Genomic DNA, 12,460 nt, shown 5'->3' with positions numbered 1-12,460 from the left:
GATACTCTACATTCATTTACAAGTACACAGTGAAGTTCGAAGGCGATCATCACAGCCGGGCTGTGAGCTAGAGAATAGACGAGGCGAGCAAGCTCAAACCTCGCTCCGCATCCCAACCTGCAGCACATTTTCAGCGGCAGCTCCTTAGCATCGACTACTTCACCTCCGCCTCCAGCACCCAACCCATCTCATTCTGCATCCTCTCCACTTCCCATGACGCCATCTCTCCTGGATTGCGTTTAGATCTCCGTGAAGAGCAGAGCAGAAGAGGTTTTACCTTTGAGCCCGAACCTCTTCGAGAGGTAGCTCGCAAGATACTCTGAAAGAGGCACCATGACAAACCCTTCCCGTCGCTCGGGACATCCGCCTGCATAACTGTGACGTCACAACGAGGCCGCCAGGAGCAGCAGGCGGGTCACAGGATGCGTTGGCGCGCTTAGGGTTCTCGATGGAGTCAAGCTTGGATTTTAGCTCTTGGACCTTGTTGGTTGCCTCGGACAGACGGGTCCTTTCTTGCGCTACTTCTCGTTGCAAGTTCTCTGCGTCAAACATCATCTTCGCCATCACATCCATTTCCTCATGCTACCATTCACGAGCAAGCTGGAAGAGTGCTCCTGCCCGAGCTCTTCCAGCCTCTTTGTGCTTGATTCGAGCTGGGCACATACAGCGCCTGCAATCTCCGAAGAAGTCCCTCCGAGAGTCTTGCAACAGTCAAACGAGTTCCAAGATGGTCGAGGAGTCAAGACAACTCCAGTCTGCAGATGTTGGCATCAGAGAGAGAACAGCTTTCGGGAGCATTGAAGTCACGTTGGTCAAATCCAGAATTTTGGCGTTCGCCTCTTTCAGTTTGACCTGCAAACAAAGGTCTGTAAGAAAGGACGAGGCTGGAAACGAACGAACTTCAAAGGTACTCAAGGATTCCTTGAGCGATGCATTCTCCTTCAGCTGTTGATCCATCTCTCCCTGCCCACAAGTCAAAGTCAAAGGGCTGCTCTTTGCTGCTATCACAAAACCTTCTGCTGCAGTAATCTAGCTCGCAGACTATCTTGTTCTTTTGCCAATTCCTGTTGATAGTTTCAATATTTCTTCAAGGATGAGCTGATGTCACACGGAGGTCAGAGAGACTTTCTGTTTACCTCAATTTGCAGTTGTAGTTCTGAAATTTTTACAGAGGATTCCTTGTGTGATAATTGTGCCTGCAGGGGAAGTCAGAACCGTTGATACAGTCAAGGAAAAACAAATCACCACCTGCTTTTCCCTCGACTCAATTTCGTTTTCCAGCTGTGAGATTCTTTGTCGAGCAATCTTGTCTGTCTCACTCATTTCTAACAATTTTGACTGGTTTGAGATCTTCAACTCATTCAGTTGATTCTGATCGACAAAAATAGCAGATCAAAACAGGTAGAGCAAGGTTTGCGTGTCAGAAACCTGCAAATCAGCGATCTGCTTCTGCGATTCACTCTGAGCATGCTCAAGCGCGAAGTATGTCTTCTTGGAAACAGAGTCATCTTGAAGGGCATGGTACTTCTCCTGATTTGAGAACAAGAGAAATGAGAACTCAAAACCTTGAAAACGACCATAACAAGGATACAAAACTACCTGTAACTGAACCAAAGATATTGATGTGCATTTCATGAAATTCCACATACTCTGAACATGATCCATGAATGTATCAAATTCATAACTTTCTTCTGATACAATCTCGTTGGAACAGTTGTCAAGCCAAGCTTCATGAGACTTGCAGCAACAGACTTGCTCCCAAATATCGTGGTTGAATCGTGAATGATTTTCCTTGGTCCATGAATACATGTCGTCCAAGACTTTCTTCATATGATTCTTCTCCCCCATCCTACACATATCACTTCAACTGAATTTCTTGATATCAAGCTGTACATGAGCACTTACCTTTGTTTCCTCAGAGTACCAAGTTCTTCACAAGCATCGTGATAAGGTTTTGTGAGGCAGTGCAAAACCGTGGAGAAGAATTCGAGTGTCTTGTCTGTGAGTCGGGATCGCTCTGGGCATGATATATCAACTTGCAATTGAATTTCCTGCTGGCAGAGGCTGAACAAGAAAGAGGCTTCTTGGATCCTCTTAGAGTATTCCAATACATCCACGTCCCTTCCATCGCGATGGGCATCGTTTCCGCATGCTTCATCGCTCTCATCCAAAGCTGTCACGTGCTCTCTTTTCCTTCTTCCTTTCCTTGATTTGGGCATCTGCACCTTAACTTCCTTCAACTTCTCCTGCAGCAAGCATTCTAGATCCACATAGTCAAGAACCGGCTTCGTCTGTCCCGAGCTACGCAGTGTTCCATACACATCACGGTCAGGTGAATGGAGGCCCAGGACCGAGCTGCATCTTTGTGGGAGCCCATATCGTCCTGCAGTCGAAGGCCTCACCATGTCATCAGCCAGTCTCCGCTCCTCCTCCTCATCTTCTTCCCTTGCTGTTCCGCCCGAACTGTCATATAGTTGATCGCCCGATCTGAAACTCCGCGACATGCTGAGAGAGGAGAAGCCCTCATTGAACTTCTCGCGCGCTGTGCTAAGAATGGACTTCATCGAGGCCTCGTCCAGACCTCCCCCCCGCACAATGCTCATTCTCCCGCTCGACACCAGCGGCTCTAGCCTGGGCAACATGGCGAGTCCGTTGGAAGTCCGTTACAGACCGTTACAATGAATTGGCACAGAGCCTCGGAGCCTGTCACTGATGCGGCAGTAGCCTGTAGTGCCGCGCGAGCCTCCGGCGGAGCCTCAGCGGCACGGGCGGCAGCGATCACCGTATGCAAGTGGTATGACTAGGCTCAGGCTTGAGCACTGCTTCACTCCCGGCGGCGTCGGAACTCGGACGCGAGAGACGGTACGGAATCTACTTTGCGATAGTACAGCCGTGCCATGATTCTCCAGGCGCCCGGAAGTTTCTTTTTTGAAGTTCCGTTCAAGTTCGGAGTCTAGCCTAGTCACTCGGATAGCGGCCCCTGGGGCGGCTGATCCGTGCGGCATGGCGCGGCCCGTACCGTACGGTAGTCACTGGCACGGGTGGCCCGGCAGCGGGCCCGCCCCAGTCCGACGGTCCGCAGCGGGGACGAGGGCTATGCTGTACCGCAAATAGACTGGAGACTCGCCAGGGATATGGTCATCTGTCTGTACTGCGGAAGACAGAGGGAGGGGTAGACATAGAATGGCAGAGACAAGAAGAGAGTAGACAATGAGTAGCAGAGATAAGCAGATCAAGAGGGTGCTGAGGATGGCTGATATCCGTCAGTTGCTGTCTGTCTGATACACGTGGAGGAGAAAAGATGATTGGCACATGATTGTTCGGCTCGATTTAGATTCAGTGATATTCGTTGCTTTCAAGATGGTTGTTGAGGGGAATGCTACATACTGCTGTGATGAAACTTACAACCTGGTCATATTCCCTGACCATCTTTGTGATTTGCTTGGTCAGAAGCATGTTCGCCCTTCTATCTGCGTCTTTTTGCTCCCCCGTGGACGGCAAGAACTGCGTGACAAAATTCACCTCTGATGCCGCTGAGGCAAGACATCTTGAATCTCGGCTTCTACCATGCTGACTTCATTTGGTAGACCTCTGACATCCTTCCCTGGGAGAAGTTCGATCACCATTGCGCCAAGGCCCCATGCGTTGATTTTCATGATTCCAGATGAGCCTAGTTGCATTTGCTCTTGACATCAGTGTTTTAACGAGGTGTTGCCACATGCATACATAGATGTGCATGGAAGAACTTCGAAAAAATAGAATCTCTACAATGAAGTTTTTCAACTACGAAAAATATGAAATATTCTGATTTCGCTGCTCCTATACTCCTCATGGCAGTTTTCAATAGGTTCCTGAAAGGACATGGAAATCAAACAGCAACATGTTTTGAACGTCTTCCGCACCTCTTTCCAGGAAAAGTTCGATTCTCGCAGGAGTTCAAACAGAATGTTATCTTTCGTTTCCAACGCTTAACTTTATCCTCGCAAGAGTTCAAGCATACCTGTGTGATTTGATCGTGTCTTGTGGCACAAGATGACATGCACCTCCTTCAACACTGCCTTTGACGCTACACAGTTCATCCAACATCAAGGCTGAAACCCTATTGAACTTCAATCGAACCTTCAAATGCCAGTGTCAGAGTCTTGACAAACGGCCCCACAAGCTGATCAATCCAGACGACATCGGCAGCAACGATAAGATCTTCAAGAAAAAACGGGCGTCAGACTATAGAGATGACATTGAAAACTTGTTTCCACCTGCTGGCTCGAGGTCCCGGACATGATCGTGAGCTCGAAGCCAGTCCAGCTCCTTCACCTTGACGACACTCTGTTCACCATGGTCGAGTCAGACCAAGAGCTGATGGAAGAGCTCTGTCCAAGGAGTGACGCTGACCTCGAGTTCATTCAGAACTGCGTTGTCACGCAGGCAGTGTAGCGCAGCGTTGACGTCACTCAAGGTGACTTTCTTCGCTCCAGCTAGCCCGCAAGCTATTCCAACCACTCCCTTTGAATTGAACTCTTCAAAAACAAGCGATAGTCCTTTCAGAGTGTACCTGCCCAGACCCGAGCTCCAACACATGGTGATCCTTGCATGTCGTCAAGTCAAGTATCACGAGAGACAACTTACTTTCAAGTATCTCTGAGAATGCTTTTCCAGATATTTTGCGAGAACAAGAGAGCCTGTAGGAAAAGTTTCATCTAACAAGGAAACATCGGAGTCTCCCTTACAATCCCAAATAGAGCCCGCTGTCTGCTCAGCATGATCGGACGAGTCTACATGAGGCTCCCCTTTCAGATACCTGCATCAAAATCCCAGGATCACGACAGAGTCACAACAAGTAGCAAGTGAAAAGGGCCCCACGACCCAACTTACATATTTCTCCCTGCGATAGAGAATCGTTTCTTGATCGTTCCACTTTAAGATGTAACTTTAGCTCGTTGGAACTTTCGATTCTTCGTCTCACCTGCCCCTCTTCGGTCCTTCCTCCTCAGAAGCATGGTCGAAGTCGATGGGCGGAAACAGCGGCCCCGGCAATGCTAAAATAATGGGCTTTTCTTCTTCCACGTCCATCCTCTTGTTCCTTCTCCTCTCAATCAGCTTCTCCCTCGTACAGGCACCGGTAACACCCGTTCTCCCACTTCGTGTACCTTCGTCACCCACCACCTCCCTCGCTACGTCAGCAATCAAGAGCAACAGGGTCAGCACGGTTCTCAAGCACATCAGCATCTTTCAGTCCGCATGTTCTCCTCTCCTCTCCTCTCCTCTCTTCCCTACTTCATCTCCTCTACGACTCGATTCATCTTGGCCCCATTCTGCTGGCTAAGTAATTTTGCTGACTGAGCAACGCCAGGTATGACAACTAGCGGCCCCGAAACCTCGGGGAGAGCTACGATTAAATCAGGTTATGAACCTCTCCCTAATACGATTGTACCCACCCTACCCACACTCTTCCCCAGTGCTGCTCGATGAGCAGAATATACCCGGTTCTTTGGAGCAAATTTTAGCTCAAAGAAGGGGGTGAAGGCAACCAGCCACCCCAGGTCGAGCAACAAGCATTTCCTACCACTCTTGTACAACATTTTTAAAGCATTAAAACAGTTTTAAAATTCACGCCGATGGTGATAGATGCAACTTGGTTCTTCATGTGGGGGATGGGAGACGCGAAAGCAGCAGCAGAGGGAAGACGGTAGCAGGATGAGATGATGATAGGGCTGGTCGAAGAATGACAGTGGGATGATAGAGGGAATATGAAGGGTGGTGATGTTATCCGCAGCAGAGGCAGTAGAGACAGGGAGAAGAGAAGTAGATGCCCAAACATTTGATTCGGGAATCAGATTGTGATTCAGGATGATGGGAGTCTAGAGGCGGAAAGTGTGAAATTACTAAGGATCAAAAAACATATTCCAGCGAGCAAACTCACGGGGAGATGTGTGACACTCACGGGGAGATGTGTGACTGTCTGCAATCACATGTTCATCATTTCTGTCGATGATTTCTTCATACCACATAGAGCTTGAATAGCTTGAATAGAATCATGTTCGTTTTGTTCGATGAAAATCTGATTATCCGTGATTCCAGTTGGTTTCTACTATCACTCGAAGTCGCAGCTGAAGGGGCAACGGAGCTCGCAGATCGAGTCGGTGGAGCTGGAAGCTGGAGTGCGAAGATGGTGCGCTTATTATTGGCTTTCGTCTTTGTGCAAGAGCGACCTGTAACTTTGAGCCTTGCAGTCTGGATCATGGGTTGTGTCTCATATTGCAGATCATCTGAATTTGATGTACGCCCAAGCAATGCCGCATTTTCTCTCACATGTTTTGCAGAGTTTCGGATTCTTCGTATGAGAGCGAGGGAGATCAAAGTGAGATTAGCGTCCTCAAGAACCTTCATGGTCTTTCCGAACAGTTCCCAGAGCTGCAGCTTGAGATCGGAAGTAACGAGAAGGTAAGATCACACTTGTTTGGATGCTTCTGCTGAAATTCAGTTCTGTTTTGTTCCAGATTCTGAGGGCTCTCGTTCATTTCCTCAACTTTGGTAGTGCAGAAGCAAAACTGTGGAGCTGTGCTGTGCTGGTCAATCTTGCCTATCGCTCCGAAGTGAATAAGATCAACATCGGAAGCGTGGACGGCATCATTACCGGGCTGCTAGAAGCGCTCAAGACGAGATCAGATTCGCATTTGATTGCTGTCGATAGATGCCAGCAAGAAGCGTGTGGAGCGTTGAGCAATATAGCTTTCAGCAACTCTTCCAACAGGTGAAGGATGGCCTCATGCTGACCAGATGTGTTGACCCCGTCCCTTGACAGTTTAGCGATAGCCAAGACCCCGGGAATGCTTCAGACTCTCTTGCATATCATTGAAGCAGGTGGTTTTGGACACGATTCACAGGAGGCCTCAACACAGGATATCGAGATAGATGATGATGAGAGTGGAGACTGCGTGTCGCTCGATACCCGCGAGGAGGCAGCACTCGTGCTGAGCAACTGCGCAGCTAACAGCCGTGAGGCAGCGGAGCTCATTGTTGCATGCCCAGGATCGATCGAATGCCTGAAATCTCTGTTCAAGAATAGCAAACCAGACGTGCTCCGGACAGCGGTGGGCGTGTTTGGTAACCTGAGCAAGTGCGAGAAGGCAGCGTGCGCTATGCGGGAGACAAACGTCATCGAGGAGGTTCTGCGTCCTGCGCTGGAATGGCCAGTAGGTTGCCCAGATGTGAATTCTTCAGTTACAGATATGTCGGTATACTCGATGAAGGCAACTGCCCTCATGGCGTTGACGCGCCTGAGCGTCTTTGAGGAGCTGAGGGAGCTGCAGGCTCAAAAGAGTGTCCTCTCGACCATCGTCATCATCTTGGGCAGAGCTCTGAACAACCGCACATGGGCGAGTATCAACTGGCAGCTACCCAGCCCTCTCACTGTCCTCGCTCTCCTTACCATCAACAAGAGAACGGCAGAGGTTCTGGCGTCCGATGCACTGCTGTTGGAGCTTCTTGTGTCCTTGTTGCAGGCCTGGATTAAGCAGAAGAAGACTTCTTGCTACTCGAGCCAGAGTCATGCCCTTGTCACTGAGCTCGATCTCGCTCTCACCATCGTGACATGTATCCGGCTCAGCAGTCAAGTAGAAGCCTGTCACTATTTCGTGAAAAATTCTGTCCCTCGGATGCTGAGGACAATTGCGAGAAGGAAACCTCAGCTAGACGATGAGGGCGTCAAGTATCTCGATACACATCTCTGGGCGCTGGAGGATTACTCGCTTGCCGTCAGCATGGCGTTGCATGTGAGGTTGGGCTCGAACCACGATTGCTACCTTGGAAGGCTGGTGAGCAGACTGACCATGTAGTAGTTGGAGTTTCTTTTGCTTGTCTTTCTTCGTGCTCTCTCTCTCTCCCTCTCCCTCTCTCCCTCTCTCTCTCTCTCTCTCTCTCTCTCTCTCTCTCCCTCCCTCCCTCCCTCCCTCCCTCTCTCCCTCCCTCCCTCCCTCTCTCTCTCTCTCTCCCTCCCTCTCTCTCTCTCTCTCTCTCTCTCTCTCTCTCTCTCTCTGTTTTATTCCCGAGTGTCACATTGACGTTTCTGTTTTTGAAGGACGAAAGAACAGTTTTCAGCATTCTACAGTACACTTTCAAAGATATCTCGTTCAAATCGAACGCCTTTGCTGAGTTCTTGTCGGTAATTTGCATTGTTCCTTAAAATTCAGACCTTCTCTACTGATACTGATTGTCTTGTCTGCGCAGACATTGGGAGTTCCAAAGCAAAAGAAGAAGAGTATCAAGAAAGCAAGAGTCGACAGTGAAGCATTGCATTACACACAGTGGAACGAGAGACCAAGAACGAGATCACAGACACTGTCACGGCAACCTTGGACTAGGCACCATGGCAGGAACCTCGGACCTGCGCACTGAAATTCGGAAGGCTTGACTTCCGAAGTTTTTCACACTAGCAGCAACTTTCGAGGCCTGGGGGGAGAAGACGAAATTCACTAGAATTCGCAGCATAACACAACACCTATGTATCAGTGAAGGCTTATCATGTATCAGGCTGAGCTTTAAATTCCATGCCATGCCTTGCCCACGGTGGCACCGTGGCACCGTGGCCGCGTCACGGGCCGTGACTCTGACTCAGTCACGGTCATGCGGAGCCTGTCGCGGCGGCCCTGAGCCGCTGGGTACGGCGGGCCCGGGGCGGGGCCCGGGCGGCCGCGAGTCAGCGCGGCGGTTTGACAAGCCACAGGACGGTACTACGGTACCCGGTACTTTTGCACGGTACGGTACGGTAGCGGCCGCGACCTTGTCGCTTTACTTATTATCGAGTCGCGGCTCGCCTCAGATTGATTGTAGAGAACCTGACCGGACGTGACTGGGTTTGACCAAACTTTGACCAAACTTTGACTGCAGTTTTGACCGCTTTGTTTTTTTTGGACCAAAGCCTGCTGCGAAACTTTGTGCAAGGGGGCAGAATGGACAGCAATTCCAGAACAATTGAACAATTATGTCATGTAATTTGAAATTTATAGACTATCAAGTTCTACATTAGTCAATTTTTGTTCGACAAAGAGAATCAAACAACCGACCCCTCTATCAGTAGCCCTCGAGAAGTTCTTCTTGGTACTACTCATAATAAATTTTTGACTTTTTAAAATTAAAACTCAAAAGAAGGATCTCTGACCCTCTCGCTGACTCCCACCCACCTCTAATACGAATTTGAGCACCATGGGACCGGTCCAACTCTATTACGGGGCGGGTTGGGTGAAAACCGTGATGGCATCTGCAGGGATGTTGCTTGGAGAGGGGTTTATCAAAATATCAGGTAGGGTAGTCCTGAACTGGTTCTGGACCCAGCTTGAGTGAGGATATTTTCATGGGTGGGGTGTAGGAAGCTCTGAATGGCAACCGTGGGGTACTCCACAGTACCCTGCCGGATGGTTTCCTTTGTGTGGTAAACAGGAGGAGGCATCAGGTGGAGGGTATAAACATCTAAAATAGTTTTTCTTTTGAGATATAGCCACGATATTCGAGGATTTGAACTTTTGTTTTCGAATATGTATATGGAACATTGAAAATACAGCCAGAAATGCAATGATTTTAACGAAGTCTAAAATGTTTTCTACGTTCCAATCCCTAATAATCATTTTAATATTTTTTTTGTCTTAAAAAAGGTGGAGGAACCTTCACCGGGCAAGGTGGAACTTCGATGTGTGTAGTAGGCGGGGTACGGTCCTTTTGAGGTGCAGATCTTTTTGGTAGGGTAGTGGTCCTCGTGGGTCATTGCAAAAGGGGTGGGTCAATAGAATGAAGCGATGATCACCGGTGACAATAACTAACTTTCAAGTTAATTGGCTTAAGGTGGGTACTACAGTTGTGGGGTGGGAGTGATAGGTTAGCTAAAAACAGTCATTTTTAGTTTGCATGAGTGTAAAGGATGGTGGCGATGACAACAGGGGTAGGGTGGAAGCGAATAATGGTGGGCACGGAAGGGGGGTGAGGGTGGTCGAAACGGACAACATGCATTTGGGGAGGGTAGGGGGTACTTGAGGACCTGTCATGTACCCATGAATAGGGGGGTTGTAGGCTTTTTGTTGACCCGGAGAGTGTATGACACCGGTGGGGTGGTGGAAGACGTAGGGTAGGGTCGGCATGGGAGGTCGCGACATCGAATGTCACTTACAGAGGTAGGGTGGGGTTCTTTTACACCCAGATAGATCTCTGTAGAATGCTATCGATTTCATAGGTGGGTCCTTTGTGAGGATGGGTAGTCAACAGGAGGGTACGTGCGGGCATTCCAAGCTTGGTGGGGTTGTTGGTGGAGGGGTGGGTGACATGCACGACAGATCGAGGTTCGAAGTGATCTGTTTCTCGCTGTCCAAGAACGACGAGTCGGAGTACTTCAAGAAGATCTCATCCGAGGTTCCACCCCCAGCTTCTCTCTTTCTCCTTGTCGTTAACCCTTACTGCAGGTTGAAAGATTCATTGATGTGTCGCAAATGTCCTCCATTGACATCGCAAGACTCATCAACTCGATGCGCGTGCATGTCCTCTTCAACCTCAATGGCTACACAAAGGGAGCTCGAAACGAGATCTTCGCCTTCCAACCATCTCCTGTTCAGGTCAGCCCGGCCCCCTGATCGTCAGACGTTCCTAGTGCTGATTTTGTGTTCACGTAGGTCTCGTACATGGGCTTCTGCGGCACGATGGGAGCATCTTTCATTCAGTACCTTGTGACGGATCCTATCGTGAGCCCGTTGGCGCTCGAGAGTCTCTACACCGAGAAGCTCGTGCACATGCCGCACTCTTACTTCGTCAACGATCACAAGCAGAGCTCCTTGGAGGTCCTCGACCCCAGCACATGGCCCAGCAGAGCGCAATACGGCATTCCTGAGGACAAGATCGTCCTGTGCAACTTCAACCAGTTGTACAAGATCGACCCCCTGATCCTCGACGTCTGGTGTCGCATCCTCCATAAACTACCCGAGACAGTGCTGTGGCTGCTCCGCTTTCCCCATGCAGGAGAGGCAGGCATCAGGAGGGAGGCTCGAGCCCGAGGCATCGCAGACGATCGCATCATCTTCACCGACGTGGCGAACAAGAGCGAGCACATCAGACGTGGGGTATGCGCAGACCTCTTCCTTGACTCGTATCAGTGCAACGCGCACACGACTGGGTGCGACATCCTGTGGTCAGGGACGCCAATCGTGACGACTCCGCAAGAGAAGATGTCCTGCAGGGTCGCAGCCTCCCTCGTGAATGCCTTGGGCTGTAAGGAGTTGATTACCGACAGTCTGGAGGAGTATGAAGCATGGGTGATGATGAATGTGAGCAACAGCTCGCGCCAGCTGATCAACGGCCGTTGGTGCACTGTGGGAGCTCTTGCGAAGCTCCGAGCAGAGATCGAGCAGAAGCGGATGACGGAGCCGCTGTTTGACACTGAGCGATGGGTGAGAAACCTGGAGCGAGGCATCGAGATGATGTGGAGCATCCATGAGAGCGGAAGTCCTCCCCAGCACATCAAGATAGAGGACGTGTATGATGGACAATGCTCGCCAGAGCCGTGGGTTCCCGAGAGCTCCCTTGCCTTGCTCAAGTCCAGTGCTGGCACCGAGCCAGAGCTTGACAAGGAGGTCATCCGCTCGTTTGGAAGGGATGGCCTGGACCAGCAGGCAGCCTGTACGAACTTTGCGGCGACTAGCAGCTTGATGATGATGCAGCCGAATCTCGCCTCCCAAATCCTGAACTTGCAGGGCGGACGCCTGGCAGGCAACAGCTTGGACGCACTGAGCTCGCTGCAAGACAAGTCCTCACAAGGAGGAAGAGGAGATGTGAGGACCCTGTGGGGGAACGACATCCAGAACGAGAACCCGAACTTCTGTCACCCCATTCCTCTCTCCCCGATCATCGGAAACCTGCACCAACCTTCCACGTCAGACAAGTACAAGAGCTCTGACTTCGGTGCCTTCGGGGAGGCAAGCGCTGTAGAAGGAAGGACAGGAGGACGACCTCAGTCGACTTCGTTCTCGAGCTCGAGCTGCTCAGGGTTGCCTCAGTCTGGAACTCTGCTCAGCAATTTTCTCCCAAGTCCCCTGGTTACCCCGAAGCTGCAGACGAGCATGAGGAGCGGGATTGTCGGTCAGTTTGGTTCCCATGGGACCTCAGTCCCGGTCCTTGACCCGTCTGTCCCCCTCTTACTCGGTTCCAAGCCCAGTGCGTTCCCTGCTGCGTCACTTGCTAGCCAGATGGCTGGAAGGATCAATATGCCTCTATCACAGGATGTTGGGAGATCAGTGGCTGAGATGCCGCAACTGCTCAAGCAAGGGGAGGCTCAGCCATCAAGGCTCGGGATCAGGCCGGCGATGGGGACGGAAGGGTCTGCCTTTTTCCCAGCAGAGGAGTGCTCGAGCAAAGCTCCAGACCTCTCTGCACAGGACGTGCTCATCAACGAGGGGTTGCAGAAGCTCGTCCTTCCCACCACAGTCCC

General features: G+C 50.5%; 4 protein-coding genes across 4 annotated transcripts; 2 read left to right on the top strand and 2 right to left on the bottom strand.

The window, feature by feature from the left end:
- Window positions 1-93: 93 nt before the first annotated feature.
- Window positions 94-2,642, bottom strand: GUITHDRAFT_163615 (hypothetical protein; the record flags this gene model as incomplete). Its single annotated transcript, XM_005831228.1, has 12 exons — window positions 94-117; window positions 164-228; window positions 278-367; window positions 420-539; window positions 587-755; window positions 808-963; window positions 1,014-1,064; window positions 1,137-1,196; window positions 1,249-1,371; window positions 1,429-1,530; window positions 1,600-1,849; window positions 1,906-2,642. 12 exons carry the CDS (start codon window positions 2,640-2,642, stop codon window positions 94-96), a joined length of 1,947 nt encoding a protein of 648 aa, XP_005831285.1.
- A 1,106-nt stretch (window positions 2,643-3,748) lies between these two features.
- On the bottom strand, window positions 3,749-5,226 carry GUITHDRAFT_163614 (hypothetical protein; the record flags this gene model as incomplete). Its single annotated transcript, XM_005831227.1, has 10 exons — window positions 3,749-3,851; window positions 3,903-3,952; window positions 4,001-4,066; window positions 4,120-4,200; window positions 4,257-4,326; window positions 4,393-4,503; window positions 4,553-4,585; window positions 4,627-4,679; window positions 4,728-4,798; window positions 4,964-5,226. The coding sequence occupies 10 exons, from the start codon at window positions 5,224-5,226 to the stop codon at window positions 3,780-3,782; spliced, it is 870 nt and encodes a 289-aa protein (XP_005831284.1). The 3' UTR covers window positions 3,749-3,779.
- Window positions 5,227-6,034: 808 nt separating this feature from the next.
- GUITHDRAFT_139848 (hypothetical protein) lies at window positions 6,035-8,394 on the top strand (the record flags this gene model as incomplete). Its single annotated transcript, XM_005831226.1, has 7 exons — window positions 6,035-6,169; window positions 6,231-6,277; window positions 6,321-6,441; window positions 6,498-6,751; window positions 6,803-7,814; window positions 8,078-8,161; window positions 8,227-8,394. 7 exons carry the CDS (start codon window positions 6,035-6,037, stop codon window positions 8,392-8,394), a joined length of 1,821 nt encoding a protein of 606 aa, XP_005831283.1.
- A 1,910-nt stretch (window positions 8,395-10,304) lies between these two features.
- On the top strand, window positions 10,305-11,273 carry GUITHDRAFT_95096 (hypothetical protein; the record flags this gene model as incomplete). Its single annotated transcript, XM_005831225.1, has 3 exons — window positions 10,305-10,395; window positions 10,446-10,595; window positions 10,653-11,273. Coding segments are annotated over exons 1-3 (858 nt in total), but the record flags the coding sequence as incomplete, so codon positions are not given.
- Between the last annotated feature and the right edge of the window lie 1,187 nt (window positions 11,274-12,460).

The sequence above is a fragment of the Guillardia theta genome (genome assembly GCF_000315625.1).
Source record: "Guillardia theta CCMP2712 unplaced genomic scaffold GUITHscaffold_41, whole genome shotgun sequence".
NCBI lineage: Eukaryota > Cryptophyceae > Pyrenomonadales > Geminigeraceae > Guillardia > Guillardia theta.
The sequence above is the reverse complement of the archived record's forward strand: the minus strand, read 5'-3'. Positions and strand labels throughout refer to the sequence as shown.